This window comes from Photinus pyralis, unplaced genomic scaffold (genome assembly GCF_008802855.1).
Source record: "Photinus pyralis isolate 1611_PpyrPB1 unplaced genomic scaffold, Ppyr1.3 Ppyr1.4_LG1, whole genome shotgun sequence".
Taxonomy (NCBI): domain Eukaryota; kingdom Metazoa; phylum Arthropoda; class Insecta; order Coleoptera; family Lampyridae; genus Photinus; species Photinus pyralis.
Window position 1 is genome coordinate 5,186,458 of NW_022170249.1, and position 18,342 is coordinate 5,204,799.

An 18,342-nucleotide genomic window follows, 5' to 3' on the forward strand; every position below is an offset into this window, starting at 1 on the left:
CATTATCATTAGTTCACTAACATTAAGTAATTAGTTCACTATAATTAAACTAATAATTAATACCCACATTGGTTTATACAATCATTAATGTCACTAAGAAATACCCAATAGGAAGGCAAACCGTGCGCATGGTTTTTGTAGGTACAGTGTGAAACGTGTTTTACCATATTTACGTGTGATTATTCAACCTCACTTTTTTTATAATAATATTATTTGGAATTTCGATAGTTTTTGGATTGTGTTGTGTTATGATGGACGACGACGAAGTGTTTGCAGCTTTTTTATTGCTGACTACAGCCGCGATGCTCTATTTAAAACGTAAAAAAAGAGTACGCAGGTACAAAGTGCGACCTATTAATCGCAACAGAATAGTACATGGACAATTTCATAAACGTGTAAGAATTTCATAAACGTGTAAGACGTATGCGAGAAATGGACCATGAACAATACTTTAAATATACAAGAATGACACCGGCAGTATTTGATAATTTGTTAAGCATTGTTGGACCACATCTGCAGAGACACAAGAAAAAATCACATATTTCTCCAGCTGAGCGACTAACCTTAACATTACAGTAAGGACTAATTTTGTTACAAAATTTAACATTTAATTAATTATTTTATAGTTATCTGGCCGAAGGATGCTCTATGCAAGAGATTGCAACAAATTTTTACATGGGGAAAACGACTGTTCATATCATAATTAAGCAAACATGCTCAGTTTTATGGGATGTGTTGTCACCCATACATTTAAAACCGCCAACTGGAACTGAATTTGTAAAGATTTCCAAAGGTTTTTATCAAAGGTGGAACATGCCTAATTGCCTTGGTGCTTTAGATGGCAAGCACATTCAAATTCAAGCTCCTGCACATAGTGGCAGTGATTTTTTTAATTATAAAAAAACTAGCAGGTGAATATTAAAGTATTATTATTACTGCATTTCATTATACTTTTCCAGTATTGTTTTAATGGCAGCATGTGATGCTTTTTACCGTTTTACGTTGGTTGATGTTGGTGGTTATGGCTCACAACATGATAGCATTGTATTCTCAGAATCTGCATTTGGTCAAGCCATTTTAAAAAATCAAAACGATGTTCTTGATTTACCCGATGCTAAACAACTACCTGGAACTTCAGTTTCATTACCTTTTTTTTTGTGGCAGATCAGGCTTTTCCACTGCATAAACGTATTATGCGACCCTATCCAGGGGAACGACTAGGGGAAAATAAAGAAATATTTAACTACAGGTTAAGTTTCTAATAATAATTTTACATATATATAACATATAATTATAGGTTGTCCCGTGCTCGACGAACGATTGAAAATACATTCGGTATCCTGTCAGCACGTTGGAGAATCTTTCGGCGACCGATTGTCGCTAATGTGACAACCTGTGAGGCTATTGTTAAGGCATGTGTTGTTCTTCACAATTTCCTCCAAGTTAAAGAAGAGGACATACCAATGGGTAGCAGAAAGTATTGTCCTACTGGATTTGGAGACGAGGTAGATATAAATGGGGGCCTGCGTCCGGGACAATGGCGCAATGAATCAAACATGTTACGTCCAGTTGGTCGGCTTGGTTCTAATTTTTCAACCCGGATTGTACGGCAAAATCGAGAATTATTAACCGCCTACTTTGCCAGTGCACAAGGAAAAGTAAGCTGGCAATATGACCATATTGCAGAAGGCTCTCTGCCAAGTTAAAATTGAACAAATTATACTAACATTTTATATGCATGCATTGTATTTTTTCTTAATATTGTTCCATATAAATATATATAGAAATAAACCTATGGTACTAAAATACTTATATATACATCGATATTTACATTTTGTTTCATTTTGAAAATAATATATTCATGATTTCAAGCTGTTTAGCTTGTCGCGTTTCTGCATCAAGTTCTTTTAGATAAAGACCGACAGTTCGGCCAAAGGACAACTCTTTATCAATCATTTCGTCGGCCTTTTCTTGTTTGGCCGCTAAATATGTATTAAATTTATTTAAGGATGCTTCTAGGGCACCCCTAATGGGACTTTTTTTTTTTGATGTTTTGTTGCCGGATGTGTCTAATTTTCTTTTTTTTCGTGCAACAGGTTCTTGGTTTTCTTTGTCTAAAATTTAAAATCATTAACAAAACTGACTTAGGCCCAGTTTCTCAATCGCCAGTTATCGGCGGATAAAATTTATCCTCTGGGTAAGCTATCCCAATAACATTGTCGTCATGGCAACTATCTGTCAGATAACCTTATCCGGAGTTTGAGAAACTGGGCCTTAGTAATTTTGTATACCTTCCGATTGTTGGATATCATGATGTGTTTCTTCATCAAGATCCTCTTGGGAGTCGTCAATGTTCGACTCTGTGTAGAACTCCTCTACCTCCACTTCAGACCCTTCCAAAATTGTGTTAATTGTGTCCCACGGATTTGAGGGGCCAGCTTTAGTTTGCTCTTGGGCATTTCTATGTCCGGTTGCAGAGCATGAAGGGCCAGGTTTTTCTTGGCCTGCTGCATTTTTCATTTGCACGTTAGAGGTAGTTCTGTAATTACAGACAAGGATAGTAGATCAAATAATATTATGACACCAACTTACTGTCTACTTTTAATAAAACGTAGCAAAAATTCAAGCTTTTTGTACAAAGGAGATGGCTCCACAACATCTCCTCCTGCTCCAGATGCAGTTGCAACCTGCAGCTTACGTTTCTCTGTAACAAATCGGTTTCGGAGAACCGTAAACCGAGACTCGCAATCTACTGCTACAATTCAAACATATATATATTTATTTCCTACTGAATAACATTATCATACGGGTTCGTTCGAGCATTTGTGCCACTGTCGTCCAAGCATTTTGTTTGGCCCTTTTGTTTTTGAAATTGGGGCTGCTTTTGTCATAAATTTGACGAAATTGTTGCACCACATCAATCAATCTCATATCGTCTTCGTCAATCATCTACAAAATGCTTTTTGTAACTAGAAATAATATAAAATAGCGTTGGGTACTTACACTAATTGAATAAAAACAACTCGAAATAAAATACAGCTGAGTGCTACTACAGAACTAAAATAATTGTCATAACAATCAGCTGATTGTGTGTTGACAGTTACGCATGCGCACTGTTCTCTTTCACTAAGAATTTAACAAGTTTAGTTAAAAGTTAACCATCTTCTTAGTGATAATGTTAATGTTAGTTAATGAAGTAATGCTGTATAAACGCGCCCATTCATTACCATATATTTAAGTTTCTTAGTTTAGTGAGCTAATGTTAGTGAACTAATGATAATGATTGTATAAACCCACCATTCAGTCATTGTTTCAAATTATTTAAATTATATAAATTTTCAGGCTTGATAATGACCTCAGGGTCCGAAACTATAGTCGCTGGTGCTGTCACGATAATGTCTGAATTTAAAATCTGAAACAATTAAATGAAGTATGGGGAAGGTTTAGTGCTTTTATAATTTCCACTTAGTCAATTTCACCCCGTTTTGAGTCGTTATAAGATGGATAGCTACCAATTAATTGGTTAAGGATGGTGGTGTTGAATGGCAATGGCACATTTATAAGTGAAAGATTATGTTAAAAATATTGTAATTTACTGTTTAAACCAATGCAAACATATAAATTCCTAGTATCTAAATTTAAAGTAAACAATATTACACAAAATAAAACTTGGCCAAAACACATCATAATCGTTATTATATAGTTCCCTTTGGATTTTGCGCATAATTTCTATTTCTAACTGCAACCTTTTCTTGTCAATAAGTTTTTTTAATCACATGCCATCATGGCAGCAAAATGGTCAGTAGAATCTTACTTAATTTTATCTAAATGGCCCAATATTAATCGATCAATGTTATCTGTATGAGAGGCGTCATGTTGTAATTAGAAAACGAGGTTATAGTATATACACATATATCAATGTACTTTTAGTGACTCTTGAAGTTGAAGGAGACGGTAGTGTCGTTAAAAAAGTCAATGACCATTCTCATGACAGTTCGGCGGCAAAAGTTGAAGTCCAGGCAGCAGTTTTTAGAATAAAAGAGAGGGCCGGAGAAGTCATGGAAACAACGGCACAAGTTATCAATTTTGCTTGCATTGGAGAATTATCGGAAGTTGCCCACGCAAGCCATGGATCATCCCTCCTGCACCCGAAATAGTAGAGGATTTAATAATACCGGACGAATATAAAGTTTACACAGCCCGGGATTCGGGAAGATTTTTTACTAGCTGACAATGCACCAGTTCCCGGAAGAATTCTAATTTTTGGACATGAGCGGAATCTCCACGTAAGTATTTCTTATTTTACATTATCTGGCAACACCGTCCAGATGGTTTTGGAAAAACAGTTTTTGCAGCAGCTATGTACTTTAGAAAGCGCGCTTCATGTAAAAAATTCACATCAGATTTCGCAATCCTTGCAACCATCGGAGATATTGGAAATAATAACCGTATAACCTATAAAGCCATAAATAACCCTTATTCAAACGGAACGTAAACTTTCTGAATAATAAGCGGCGTAACATGCTTGTAATACCATCACGGGCGATGTGCGAGAATTTTAAATTCGAATCGAATTAACAAAACCCCTGCGCACTGTTAAGTAAGGGCGGCCGTACACGGACTGCTTCAAGCAGTTGAGACCGACTGCTTAAAGCCGCGACCGCGCGGTGAACTATAGTCATTCATTCGCTGCCGTCAACTGCATGACGAAATTCCATCGTGCCGTCAACCGCGCGCGAGCGGTCGCGACCGTTGACTGCGCTAGAGCAGTCGACACTGGCGGCTAGCGCCAAGGATTCCACTTTGGCTTTCACATTGTGCGCAGGCGCTAACTTTTCGCGCAGATATTTGAACTACGAACTTGCATTGCCATAGCTAAAAGATTACACAGTTTTCAAAATGGATAGGTAATTAAATTGATCCGATAGGCACTGTCGTGGACAAAAAAATAGGATAAGCCGTAATATCAAGTAAACTATTTTCAATAATGTTTAGATTCACGTTACATTATGACATTTTGTCATTTTGATTTGTTCAACATTGAATTCTCGATTTGGAAGAATACAAAATGCCTCGACTTGGCGATATTGTTAAATGCTCGGTAATTACACTTATGGCTGTACAGGATCAGCTTACACTAAAAAAACTGTACCTATTTTTTCCATTTTTTCAATTTACAACGGTACCTGCAAGAAAAAAGGTTTCTAAAGACTTTTTTGTTGCATACAAGAATGAATTCTAAATAGAAACCTTTTAGTAAATAGTAGATACATACGACAACCAGCACGCGACAAAAACTATTTATTGCATTAATATTCAAATAATATAAAGTAGTTCATACATAGGTAGTACATAATTGTTTCAATATTTCTAAATACATAATAAAGATATTTAATTCAAAATTGTAACATGTTTAATGCAATTTTATTAACTTCTTCACTATCTGGTTTGGCTGTCTTGTCTTTTTTAGGTATACATTTCTTTTTTGTCTTAAACAGCCGCCGTTGTTGGGGAATTTTTTTATTATGGGGTATATTTTGATTTTCTTTGCAAACTTCTTTGTTTTTTAAATTCCTGAATGCTGTTAAAGTAGGGATAAGAGGAGCTAATGCTTTTCTTGCTATGTCTAACTCTTCAGAACACTCCAGGCCGTTGACAGTTTCTAACAATTCAAACTTAAATTTCTCTCTCTCACTTATAAACTTCTCATTTCCATTTCTCTTTGATTTGGAGAGTGCCTGGATGATTGTATTTTCTTCTTGGGGGTTAAAGTTTTCGTCAATTGTTAAATGAGGCATGTCATCTAGAAAAAAAGGTAACTTCGTTAAGCAGTAAAATCCAAAAATGCGCTTTCGTTTAACGAATGACAAATGACAATGCAGCATCAATTCTTACTAGCCACCAACAAATTTAAAATTTTGACCATTAGGTAGACTTACCTACAGATTGGATAATTTCATCCTGGTTTTCATTGGCATGAACATTTTGAGTTTTCAAAAATTTGCATATAAGGTGTATGTGTTTACACATGTTCCATTTAATTGAAGAGTCTAAGCATGAGCACGAATACTTATGAAGTAGGAACAGATTAACTTGCAATTGCAATGTTTTTGCCTTTTCTCAACTTGGTACAGATCTTGTGTGGATGATGATGGTACCATCCAACCAGTTTCATTGACTACTACTACATCAACATTTAATGCATTACTAGTTTTATGTCTTGCTCTTATGTCTTTCAATTTTGTGGAAATTTTTCCCTTGTTTAAAATTATTAAACGATTAAATAATTTGTCCCTAACGAATTTCATCAAAATATATATAGCTTGATCTAGTCGTTTATTAACTTTCCCATTTAAATAAATATATTTAATGCTACGGTGCATGTTCTCTATATGCATATTGGTGTTAATACCAGAATGTATACGGTAACAATAAGCCCACGAATCAACATTTTTTGCATAGTACTTATGGAAATATTGACCAAAATTTGTAGTGTCCGGATCTTCTAATAAATTATTTAAAAAGTTACTAATCATCGCCGAAAACGCATTTTTATCTGTTTCCTGAAGTAAGGTGCGCAGTTTTTTATACACGGCCACCTAAAATAAAAGAAAATAGTGACAAGTAGTACTAAAACGAGCCAACGTGCATGAAAAAAAGAACAAGATGCTTAATACTCATGATAATTTAAAAAAAAAGTTAGATTTTGTATACCCTTTCCTACGGTTAACATACCTGCTTTTCTTTTGAACATATTTTGCATAAATTGTTACGCCAAGCTCTATCCACATGCCATGTGCAATAGAGTCTGTGAACAGGCAAATCCATAACTTCAATCCAGGCATTATAAAAAACTGGAGCCATATCTGTCATAAGAACACTTGATTTTAAGGATCTACCCAAGCTTTCTTTAACAGACATAAAAAATATTCGCATCATATGTTCATCAGCTCGATTTGAAATTAGAAAAGCACATGGAAATCCCTCACGCATGTCATCCAATACCATTATTGTGATAAGGTTAAAACCCAAACGTTTCATCAATACAGATACAATCATCGCCATATCTATCCAACATTTCATGCTGACCTTGATTCATAATTACCAATGCAAAATCGTTATTGTTTAGTAGAGGATAGTCAGTGCAACATTCTCCCTGAGCTTTGTAGAATAAAACACATCCAGTACTTCTAATTTCTTGTACCCAGGCATCTACACTGATTGCGTCATTGCAGTGTCTACGAGCTTCTTTATTGAGGTTTAAACTTCTTTCTATATTATATAAATCTTTCTTTGTTAAAAGATGACATCTTTCCAAAGTACCATTAATGGATTCTCTAACCTCATCTAAAATTGTTTCGAATGGAATTTTAGCTGCAATTTGGACAGCCAATTTATTCCGCTCTGTTTCATTTAAAGTTAGATGACCTAAATCACTGGTGTGCCCTACATGCGTACTAACATATTCAACTTCAAATCTTGCATCAATTTCTGTAACAGACATTTCTGCAGGGCAGTATCCATTAATTTTTTTTGAGCCTTGTGTTTTTAAATGTCGTAAATGTTTTCCCTTGCTTTTGTAAAATCCAGACCGGTGGCATTTATATTTTGTTGTAGTGAATTTTTTATTTTTGTCTGTTCCATATGGTTTTACAAATAATTCATTCGATTGCTTTTCTTTTTCCTTTTTCCACGTCTTAAATTCTTCCAAACTGGTAAAGTATAGCTGTTCAGTTATTATATCAACATCGTGCCTTATTTTAAAATGTTTAAACAAATCAGGTTTGGTAAAACACTCTGCATCAGATTCTTGTTTACACAAAATGCATCTTAGGCCCTTAGTTTTTTTTTCCTCATGTATTTTTTTATGATATTTAAAATGCCGAAAGTGTGTAAAATGCTTTTGACACTTTTCACATTCAAATAGGTATTTCTTTGACTTGGTGAGTTGAGATAATTTATCTAAAATAAGATATAAAAAAATACTCTTGAACTTTGACTGCATTAATTTTTGTTACTGACTTACCGTTATGATATTTTTTTACATGTTGAGTCAAACTGGAATATTTTACGAATGTTTTATCACACTCATTGCATACCGCGCCAATTTTAAAAGTCTTAAGGGGCGCTAACTCTTCCAATTTATCTACAACGTTAATTACATGTTTTCTTATGTTTCGAATAGATAAGAAATGGTGTTTCTTACCTGGATGAAATTTTTTTATATGCGCTCTCAAGTTATAGCGTTCGCCAAATAATTTGTTGCAAAGTTTGCAAATATTAGTACTGTTCATTTTTAAATATAATAAAAACCCAAATCGTACAAAACACAACCACGGAAAACTATTAGGCTAGGGTTAAGGTAACTGTTGAAATTGAAAAGCAAAATAATGTATGTACGCATGCGCGCAATGTGAAAGCCAAAGTGGAATCCTTGGCGCTAGCCGCCAGTGAGTCGACAAGCTTCCGATCTCCCCCCCCCCTCCGTGTGGCTCCGCGGCCTCTGTCCTGTCTCGCTCGGTCTCGATTTGTCGACTGATTCTGTTGAACATGAAGGACCCGTGTGCGATAGTGATGCGCTATTAGTGAATTAAAAACGAAAGAGACTTATTTGGAACTATAAACTCAGGAACACAAGCGACAAAATAAAAGAGAACAATGCATGGGCAATTAAATGCGCCAAGTAATTAGACTTTGATGAAAAACCAAGTTCAAGAAAAAAAATCAAAGTCGTATAGTAAAAAAAGTCAGTCAATTTTACAACGCACATTTATTTAAGTTTATGTCATAATTATAAAGTCACACACCATATTATTTGATTTATATAATATTCCATTGCCAATCTAGTTGCCTTCTCGCTCCACAAGTATGAGCAAATTCCTCACGGATTGTTGGTTAAGCAATAGGTCACCTGGACGAAACTTGCTGGGTTGAATGTGATTATAGAATGAGGAAAGAGCCCTCAACGTAATCCTCTAATTTAATTTCGCATCTGTTGTTTTACGCAGTTGTGAAGAACCATGATGGATTTTACTATATCCACTGCGAAATCAACACTAGAACGTTAGAGTGGTCTTATGAAAAGATCCGCCATTTATTAGCTAAATATGCCAAACTGGCATATCAATATATGCCCTCGCGACGTGATAACCGTATTTAAAAATTAATTTTTTCCTGCTAAATTCCTTTGGCCAGCCATATGGACGCAATTAATTTCCCTGCAAGCTGAACGCTTCATCCCCAATAACACCATTCGGTAATAAAAGGTCCATTTTGTGAAGGTGGAGTATATTAACTTTTTTTTCTTGTAACATTTTATATAGACAACTCTCTTCGAAAATAGTCGAGTCAGCGTGCCTTCCATATTGCCTATATCCACGAAGTGAACATATAATTACTATCACATACTGCTAGAAGTATTATCGAAAAATAATTTTTACAGTTATAATATGCCGATCCACTTTGCGCGGGTTGTATTATTCTTATATGTTTGCCATCAACGGCACCGAGGCAGTTCGGAAACTTAGCAGTTTGTTTGAAACGATTTATTATGTCTTTCCATTTATCTTCAGTTAGTTGTTCCATACACATATCCTTCATATGTATCCATATATTTCTGCAAACATCTCACTATCTTACCTATTGTTGTTGATGCTATTCTAAAACTATATTGCAAATCCATAAATGTACATCCAGTTGCCAAATACCTGTAAAAACATATTTTTAGATCAATCAATTATACTAATAAATATTTTTTTGTTGTTACAGCCATGTTAATACAGAAAAAATGGAAAACATTAAGAGATGGGTACACCAGATATGCTAAAAAAATTAAACCAAAGAGTGGTTCAGCAGCCCTCAACATTCGGCCATATGCATATTATCAGCAGATGTCTTTTTTAAAGGCAATAATAGAAGATAGACCCGACAAAACAAACAGTTTACAAGAAAGTGAGCACGCTGAAATTACGTCCGAAAAAAGCGAAAATCGTCAAAATAAAATAAAGAAAGAAACAAAGGAAAATTAACTACTACAATCACAGATGAGAACGTCTTAATTGAAAAATTATCCAAACGCTTCGATGAAAAATCGCAGAATTCGCGCATTGATAATGAAGATGAAGATAAATTGTTTTTATTATCATTAGTAAGCGAATTCAAAAAAATGAATGAGCAGTATAAATTAGATGCTAAGACAGAAATACTTAACGTAATGAAATACCTTAAAGGGATGACAAATCACACATATCCTTCGAGTTATGGTGACAGGGGATATTCATCACAATATTCATCGTTTAATGATTACCGAGGACAATGGGGTTATAATACAGGCCCCTCAACCTCTACATCAGTGCCTGGCCCCTCTAGATCAGCGTCTGGCCCCTCTACATCAGTGGCTGATGACCAAAATTCTCAATTTGAAGACCTTTCATCATCTTCAGTATTGTCCGATGATGTCATTTCCAATATTTTTAATGAATAAAAATTTAAATAATTACTAGGTATATATTTTTCAAACCTCAATGTTACTGCTAGTCTTTCTTCTGGTTGGATACTTCTCCTCATAATTGTGTCTTCACGTTTAATTTTAGATTTTAGTATATTATTCAATTCATCAAACGAAGTGATTGACATTCTAAAATAGTTGAAAAATTTTTCTTCATCACTTCTAAGGTCCATAAACAAATGATGGAATTGTCCATGTTGTTCTCTTAATTCCAAAATTGGATGAACCCAAAATTTTCTCTTTTGACGTCGCCGCCGTCGTCGTCTCCGCTTGAGCAGAAGCAGTGCTTCCTCGCCAGAATCCATTGACTCGACTGTGGTAAATCAACTGCTCGAGCGGTTGGTAGCGTAGCTCGAGCAGCCAACAACCGACCGCTCGAGCAGTCGACGCCGACCGCTCGAGCGGTCCGTGTACGTCGCTCAGCCGCTAACTGCTCGAGCAGTCCGTGTACGGCCGCCCTAAGCTAAATGTCCCAATTATCGACAATTTCGAGTTATTTTCTATATAATAAGATGAAGAGGGCTCACATGAAAATTTTCGTTCAACAACTTTCTTAGTTCTAGTTTCCTAGACATATTTGAATGTACCGCCAATTTCTCTGAAGCATTCCCTTCACAAAAACTGCTACTAATTAGTCAAGTGTCAGTCGTCTCGTCGTCGAGTTAACAGTGTTTTCCTTACTGATCTGGTAAGTGCGTAGGGGAAGTATGGACAAAATGACATACACGCGTAAAATGACACACTGCATTTATTTCAAAATTGGCGGTCTGCTCCGCAACAACCAGTGTAGTAGCGACATCTACATGCATAATATACCAAACTGTGAAAACGTAGTGGACACCACTTAGTTAAGTACGGTGCAGTTGAGGTAAAGGTGTTCCCGGCTAACAAAAGTTTTCTGTCCGTGTGTTTTTCCCTGGATATTTGGTGAGTTTTTGAACTTTATTGTTATGTTGACGCGGTCGCGGTCGGACGTGATTATTTGAGCTCCATAAAGTTTTATTTCAAGAAAGGCAAATTAATTGAATTGAGCCGTAGTGAAAACTGTGGGTGCGAATCTCTAGATAAAGGATTGGTGTCGATTGGAATGTAATGTCAATCGAGGTGAGCTTCTAAGATAAGACTGTTTACGTTATAATAAACATTTAAAGATAGTTTTCTATTGCGAACTATTTGCGATTACCTTAAAACATTATCAATCAATGCTAATAATACGTCTTATAACATGGAAGATATCAATGATGCTGACAGTAAGCTTTATCAACTTATCCTAAAAGCTAATAAGCAGCAAACCGAAGAAATAAAAACTGAAATTAATCACATAAAAAACTCGTTAACTAAACAACTACACGAAGCTCGCGAAGAAATTGATTTTCTCAAGCTTAAATGTGAAAATTTGGAAAGAAAGGTTAGAAAAAATAATTTAGTAATATTTGGAGTTCAGTCGCAGGAGCAAGATAACGTTTTGCAAAAAACTGTTCAACTATTAAACACGAATCTTGGGTGCAACGTTACGGATGGTGATATAAACGATATATATAAACTGGGAAAATCTCAAAAGGCCCCGATACTAGTTGAGTTCACATCCCAATTGAAAAAACGGAGCATCTTCTACGATAAACAGAAGCTGGCACAGTTAAAAGAAACCGGAATATCGTTATCCGATGATCTTACCAAGGAAGATAGGGAACGAAAGAAAATACTTAGAAAACATCAAAAATCCGCGCAATTAAAGCACTTTGATGCAAAAATAAAAGGTCTGAAGCTAATAGTCAATGGTAAGGCCTATACGGCATCCGAGCTGGAAAAGAAACTTGAGCCAGTCGAGAGGGAGGACGAGAGCAAAATTGAGGACAACGAGGAAGCCATCATAACCGTACCATCTACCACCAACTTGCAGACCAATATCCAACAAGAAGGAAGAAATCCACCAACGTCCACCTCAAAGCAAACGACAGTTTGCACAAGAAGCAGCAGCAAAAAATAAATCCCTACCATTCATCACACGATAAGATACTGTTAATTACTTAAAATAAAAATTGTAAACCTATATAGTTCTTTAGAGTCTCTTTTTAGATTGTTTTGCACCATACTCAGCGTCTAAGCAAAGACTTCATTAAATGCTAATTTTATAATAGTTTAATAATAACATATTCACTTATGATAATGGATAACTTTATTAAAGAATATAATTATGAATTTATAAACGCAAAAAATATAGTTAATATGAACGATTTTAAAAACTTTGTCTCAATTAATGATTTTAAAATATTTCATATGAACATACGAAGTGTTGTAAAAAACATTGACCAACTATTTACGCTATTGGGTTGTTTAGCGGTCGAATTTGAAATAATAATCCTAACTGAAACACATCAATTACATAATCCAAATATTTTCCATATCCCAAATTATGACACTGACACTTTATATACTGCAGGTCAAGTTAATAAAAATGATGGAGTACTGGCGTTTATCAAATCCAGCTTAAATTACTCTTCAAGAAATATAGAGATAGGTCTACTCAAGTGTCTGAATTTAAAAATTAATTTGCCTAAAACGAACGTAGAGGTACTGGCTATATATAGATCACCTAGTGGATGTCCAAAGCAGTTCAATCAAGATCTACATAGCTATCTAAACCAACTAATTAAATCTCATATCAATATAATAACAGGCGATATAAATATCAATATACTAAACGACGACACGTACACAGAGCAATACAAAAATATTCTCAATTATCATGGATTTACATCATACATAAACGAATACACAAGAATTCCAAACGAGACCTGTTTAGATCATTATTGGGTATATCAAAAATTAAGCAACCAAAAATTAATGACACAATCTTTCATTTTTAGGCATTACATTACCGACCATAGTCCCATAGTATTAACTCTTGCAATCAAAAATAATAACGAACAAGCCCAGCCGGTAACGTTAAAGAAATATATTAACTATTTACGTTTAAGACAGGATCTACTTAAGGAGAGCTGGTTAGAATTTTACGACAATAAAAACGTAGACAATATGTGTGAGTACTTTGTCAACAAGCTTGTATACTATGTAAAAAAAAATACAAACATAAAATATAAACAAAAGGATGTAAAATACAAAAAACCATGGATAACACAAGGATTGTTTAAATCCATTAAAAGAAAGGAAGAGCTGTATAGACAAGTTAAAAGTAATCCCGAAGACATTAATCTGATGAGTAAATACAGGCAATATAACAACAAGCTAGCTAACTTAATAAAAAAAACCAAACAAACGTATACTACTGTAATTACATTTCCAATAGCAGTAATTCCAATTCTGGTCTTTGGCAATCCGTTAATGAGATTTGTGGCAAACGACGATCTAAATCTACTATAGAAGAAATCACACTAAATAATGGAATAAAAACTGCATGTAAGAATAAAATCGCAAACCACTTAAATCATCATTTCAGTACAGTGGGTGCAAATCTGCACAATAATATGCTTCACATTGGCGACTATAAAGATAACATTGATATAATACCTAACACAATGTACATGTACCCATCTGATGAGGTAGAAATATTGGGAATTATAAATAAATTAAACAATAACAAATCTCCAGGACCAGACCAAATTAAAAATGAAACTTTAAAACAGATCGCGGTAGAAATTGTGACCCCTTTGACGTACCTAATAAACATGTGCTTAAATATCGGACATTTTCCGAAAGTGTTTAAAAAAGCCATTGTTAAACCGCTCTATAAAAGTGGTGACAGATCTGATGTCAATAACTACCGTCCCATCTCCTTAATATCTAACCTAGCTAAGGTTTTTGAAAAAGTGATAAACAAAAGACTATGTGCATTTCTTAATAAATATAAAATATTGTCGGACCACCAATACGGATTTAGAACAGGCAGATCAACTGAAGATGCTATTTATGAAGTTACTTCAAGAATATACGAAGCTTTAGATAATAAAATTCCTATGATTGGAATTTTTTTAGACATTTCTAAAGCGTTTGACTCAGTAAGCCATAAGGAACTTCTCTTCAAGCTGGAAAAATACGGAATTAGGGGAACAGCTTACAATCTATTTAATAGCTATCTTTCGGATAGAGAACAACAAGTATTAATACAGTCTCACTACAGCGACCCTCGCACGTTATCTTCTGGTGTTCCGCAAGGCACAGTACTAGGCCCTGTCTTGTTCACTGTTTATGTAAATAGTATGCTGAAAATGGACACTTCTGGGCAAATATTCAGCTTTGCAGATGACACCGTAGTTATGTACACTTCCACATCGTGGAGAAACCTAAAACAAGAAATTGAAACTGATTTTGGTGGAATACTGCAATGGCTTCGACATAACAAATTAACGTTAAATCAACAAAAAACCACATACTTACCATTTGCATCATACGAAACTGGACTTCCTAACTTGGGACCTCTCAATGTGGGATGTGGCGTAACAATTATGGAAGCGACATCGGTTAAATATCTGGGAATCACCGTAGATCGGCACCTGAGATGGGACCACCATACCAGACACCTTGCACATAAAGTTAGAAATCTTCTACCTACCTTTCGTTATCTACGATCATCTTTACATAAACAACAACTAATCACAATCTATTATGCTCTTGTACAATCATTATTATCATATGGAATCATCGGATGGGGAGGATCATACGACTGCTATTTGAATAGAATTCACGTAATCCAAAAATGGATACTACGTATTATTTACAAAAAGAATATCCGTTTCTCTAGTGACGAATTATATAGGGAAACCCAAATCTATGATCTAAGGCAGCTATATTGCTTAAAAATACTATTACGTTCAAAACGATATAGAATTCCCATAATGACTCACGAATATACCTACAATACCAGGCGAGAAGATTACATCTTGTACCCTAGAGCCCACAAAACGATTGGTCAACGCAGTGCGAAGTATTTGGCCCCGAGGATATTCGCCACGTTACCTTTGGAATTAAAAAACCTACAGTCTTACCACATATTCAATAAGATGGTTAAAACATGGCTACATACCAAAAATAGAAAACTCTTCTCTTCAATAGTAAACAACGATTAAGGATTGCACCGGCATACAAAATATACTAACTAATAATAATAAATAAAAGTAAAGAATCATGATTACGTAAGTCCGATTACCCGATTACGTCCAATTACCTTAAATCACATCATTTACCCTGCTTATACTTACCACCGACCGGAGTCATTATATCACATACAAGTAGATAAACTACTTCTGTGATTATTTAAATGTTTATTCATAGAATATGGTTTATTATACATTCGATATATTTAATTCTATTGTTACATTTTATTTTATTTTTGTTGTTGAATAAACATTATTATTATTATTATTAATTTATAATTACAAAGCTGTAATTAGCCAAAATCACTAATGCATGAGCTAGAATATTCATTAAGCGATTTAACAAATTCGACCATCATGACCTTCGTTTTTTAAATTTATTTGCCGAGACTGGTGTGCGGGTATAATGACATACTACACTGCGCACAAAACACACTATGTCATTTTGTCCATTCATTATAGTAGGGGAGCTAACACGAAATCCACTGAACGAGAATGATCAAAATTTTAACCGATGGTGTTCCATCTTGCCCTATCAGAGTATGCTAAAATCGATCGTCTGCCGCCTCAGGTCATACGACTTAAGGCGCTGCGGGTACTTCTTGCGGTACCAATTCTGAAAGGTTGTTTTTCGAAAAAATAAGTTATATACCAAATGAAAACGTTGATAATAGCTCTTAAAAAATATTTTAAAAAATCGCGCGCATTAAATAACTCCGTAAAAAAACAATTCTTAGTCGGTTTTTCACGAACTTTCTACGAACATAACTAGGTTACGGTTGGACGAATGAAGCTGATTTTTTTTACAGACTGATGATAGGTACTACTAATGACTTAACGGTGTTTCGTTTTTAAATTTTTTCTCTAATTACAAGATTATCTTATTATGTTAACATTATAAGATATCTTATAATTAGAGAAAAAATTTAAAAAAGAAACACTGTCATAGTCATTGGCTGTACCTATCATTGGTTTGTAAAAAAAATCAGCTTCATTCTTCCAACGGTAACCTAGTTATATCCGTAGAAAGTTCGTGAAAAACCGACTAAGAATTGTTTTTTTACGGAGTTATCAAATGTGCGCGATTTTTTTAAATATATTTTTAAGAGCTATTATCAACGTTTTCATTTGGTTTATAACTTATTTTCTCGAAAAACAACCTTTCAGAATTGGTAGCACAAGAAGTACCGGCAGCGCCTTAAGTCGTATGACCTGAGGCGGCAGACGATCGATTTTAGCATACTCTGATAGGGCAAAATGGAACTCCATCGGTTAAAATTTTGATCATTCTCGTTCAGTGGATTTCGTGCTAGCTCCCCTACTATTAAATTTTACTAGTGGTGTGAAATGTAATGATGCCCATTTTTTGTGCAGATATTGATAATGCCACGAAATTATAAACGCACAACCAACAGACAATCTTGGAGTCAGGAGTCAATGCAAAAAGCAATTGAAGCTGTTCGGGAAAAACGAATGGGCTGGCTATTAGCCGCCAAAACCTATGGTGTTCCTCAAGCTACTCTCCGAAGGCATGGGTTAAACAAGAATAAAACGTAACACCAAAGGAAGATTCACAGTAACCTTCCCACCTGACATTGAACGGCAGTTCGTTGAGCATTTGAAGTTCCTGGAAACTCGGTCTTTTTGGGTTGACTAGTAAAGAAGTTCAAGAACTTGCGTTCCAGTTAGCAAACAAAAACGGATTTGCACATAAATTTAATATAGACAAGCAAAAAGCTGGACAGGAATGGTTAAATGGATTTCTTAAACGAAATAGAGATATTTCCTTGCGCAAACCAGAAGCCACTTCAGCGGCGAGAGCGCAAGCCTTTAACAGACCGCAGGTCGAAAAATTTTTTAACACATATGATGGGCTACTAGCTTGTCATAAATATGCACCAAACAGGATTTACAATGTGGATGAGTCAGGTCTTTCGACGGTTCAAAGGCCTCCAAAAATTCTAGCCACCACTGGTAGAAAGCAAGTGGGTTGTTTGACTAGTGCTGAGCGTGGATCGAATGTTACGGTTGTTTGTTGTTTTAATGCAGCTGGCTCATACATACCCCCATGTATGATATTTCTGAGAAAAAATATGAAACAAGAGCTTGTGGACGAAGCACCAACTGGCACGCCGGGAGTCGCACAGGAATCAGGCTGGATGACTACGGACGTATTTGTAAAATGGTTGTAACATTTTCAGAGCTACGTCAAAGCAAGTGTTGAAGATAAGGTTCTGCTGATCGTCGATGGGCATGGCAGTCACAAGGGGTTTCAAGTTTTAAACTATGCAAAAGAAAATGGGATTGATATTTTATGCCTACCACCGCACTGTACGCACCGCATGCAGCCACTAGATGTTTGGTTTTACGGACCCTTAAAAACCTACTTTAACCAAGAAATTTCGAAGTGGCTGAAGTCGCATCCAGGTCGCGTCGTTACACACTTACAAATCGGCTCATTATTCAATCACGCTTATGGGGAAACTGCAACAGTTCAGAATGCTTGCAACGGCTTTAAAAATACCGGTCTCTGGCCACTAAATCCACATATATTTCCTGACCACATGTATGAGCCTGCAGAAACCACTAACATACCTTTGCCAAATGAAGACTTTCACCGTTTTCTTGAAACAACGCCTCCAGAAACTGTAGTTCCAATTTCAAATGAAGAATTACAAGTCAGCGAGGCCCCACAAGAGTCTACTTTAGAAACTGATAAAGTCA

At 35.4% G+C, this 18,342-nt stretch overlaps 1 protein-coding gene and 1 long non-coding RNA gene across 3 annotated transcripts; one reads left to right on the forward strand and one right to left on the reverse strand.

Annotated features, from left to right (window-relative positions):
* Positions 1-407: 407 nt before the first annotated feature.
* On the forward strand, positions 408-1,824 carry LOC116178466. The gene is made up of 4 exons (XR_004146847.1): positions 408-575; positions 627-911; positions 960-1,249; positions 1,298-1,824. It is a non-coding gene; the product is annotated as an uncharacterized LOC116178466 (long non-coding RNA).
* Positions 1,808-3,295, reverse strand: LOC116178433. 2 transcript variants are annotated; one of them, XM_031497931.1, is made up of 5 exons: positions 3,004-3,295; positions 2,808-2,949; positions 2,593-2,752; positions 2,292-2,539; positions 1,808-2,114 (listed from the first exon to the last, which is right to left on the reverse strand). In XM_031497931.1, exons 2-5 carry the CDS (start codon positions 2,947-2,949, stop codon positions 1,840-1,842), a joined length of 825 nt encoding a protein of 274 aa, XP_031353791.1. In that variant the 5' UTR covers positions 3,004-3,295; the 3' UTR covers positions 1,808-1,839. The 2 variants fall into 2 exon arrangements, with proteins under 2 accessions (XP_031353791.1, XP_031353786.1); XM_031497926.1 differs by having other exon boundaries at positions 2,593-2,755.
* Positions 3,296-18,342: the final 15,047 nt, after the last annotated feature.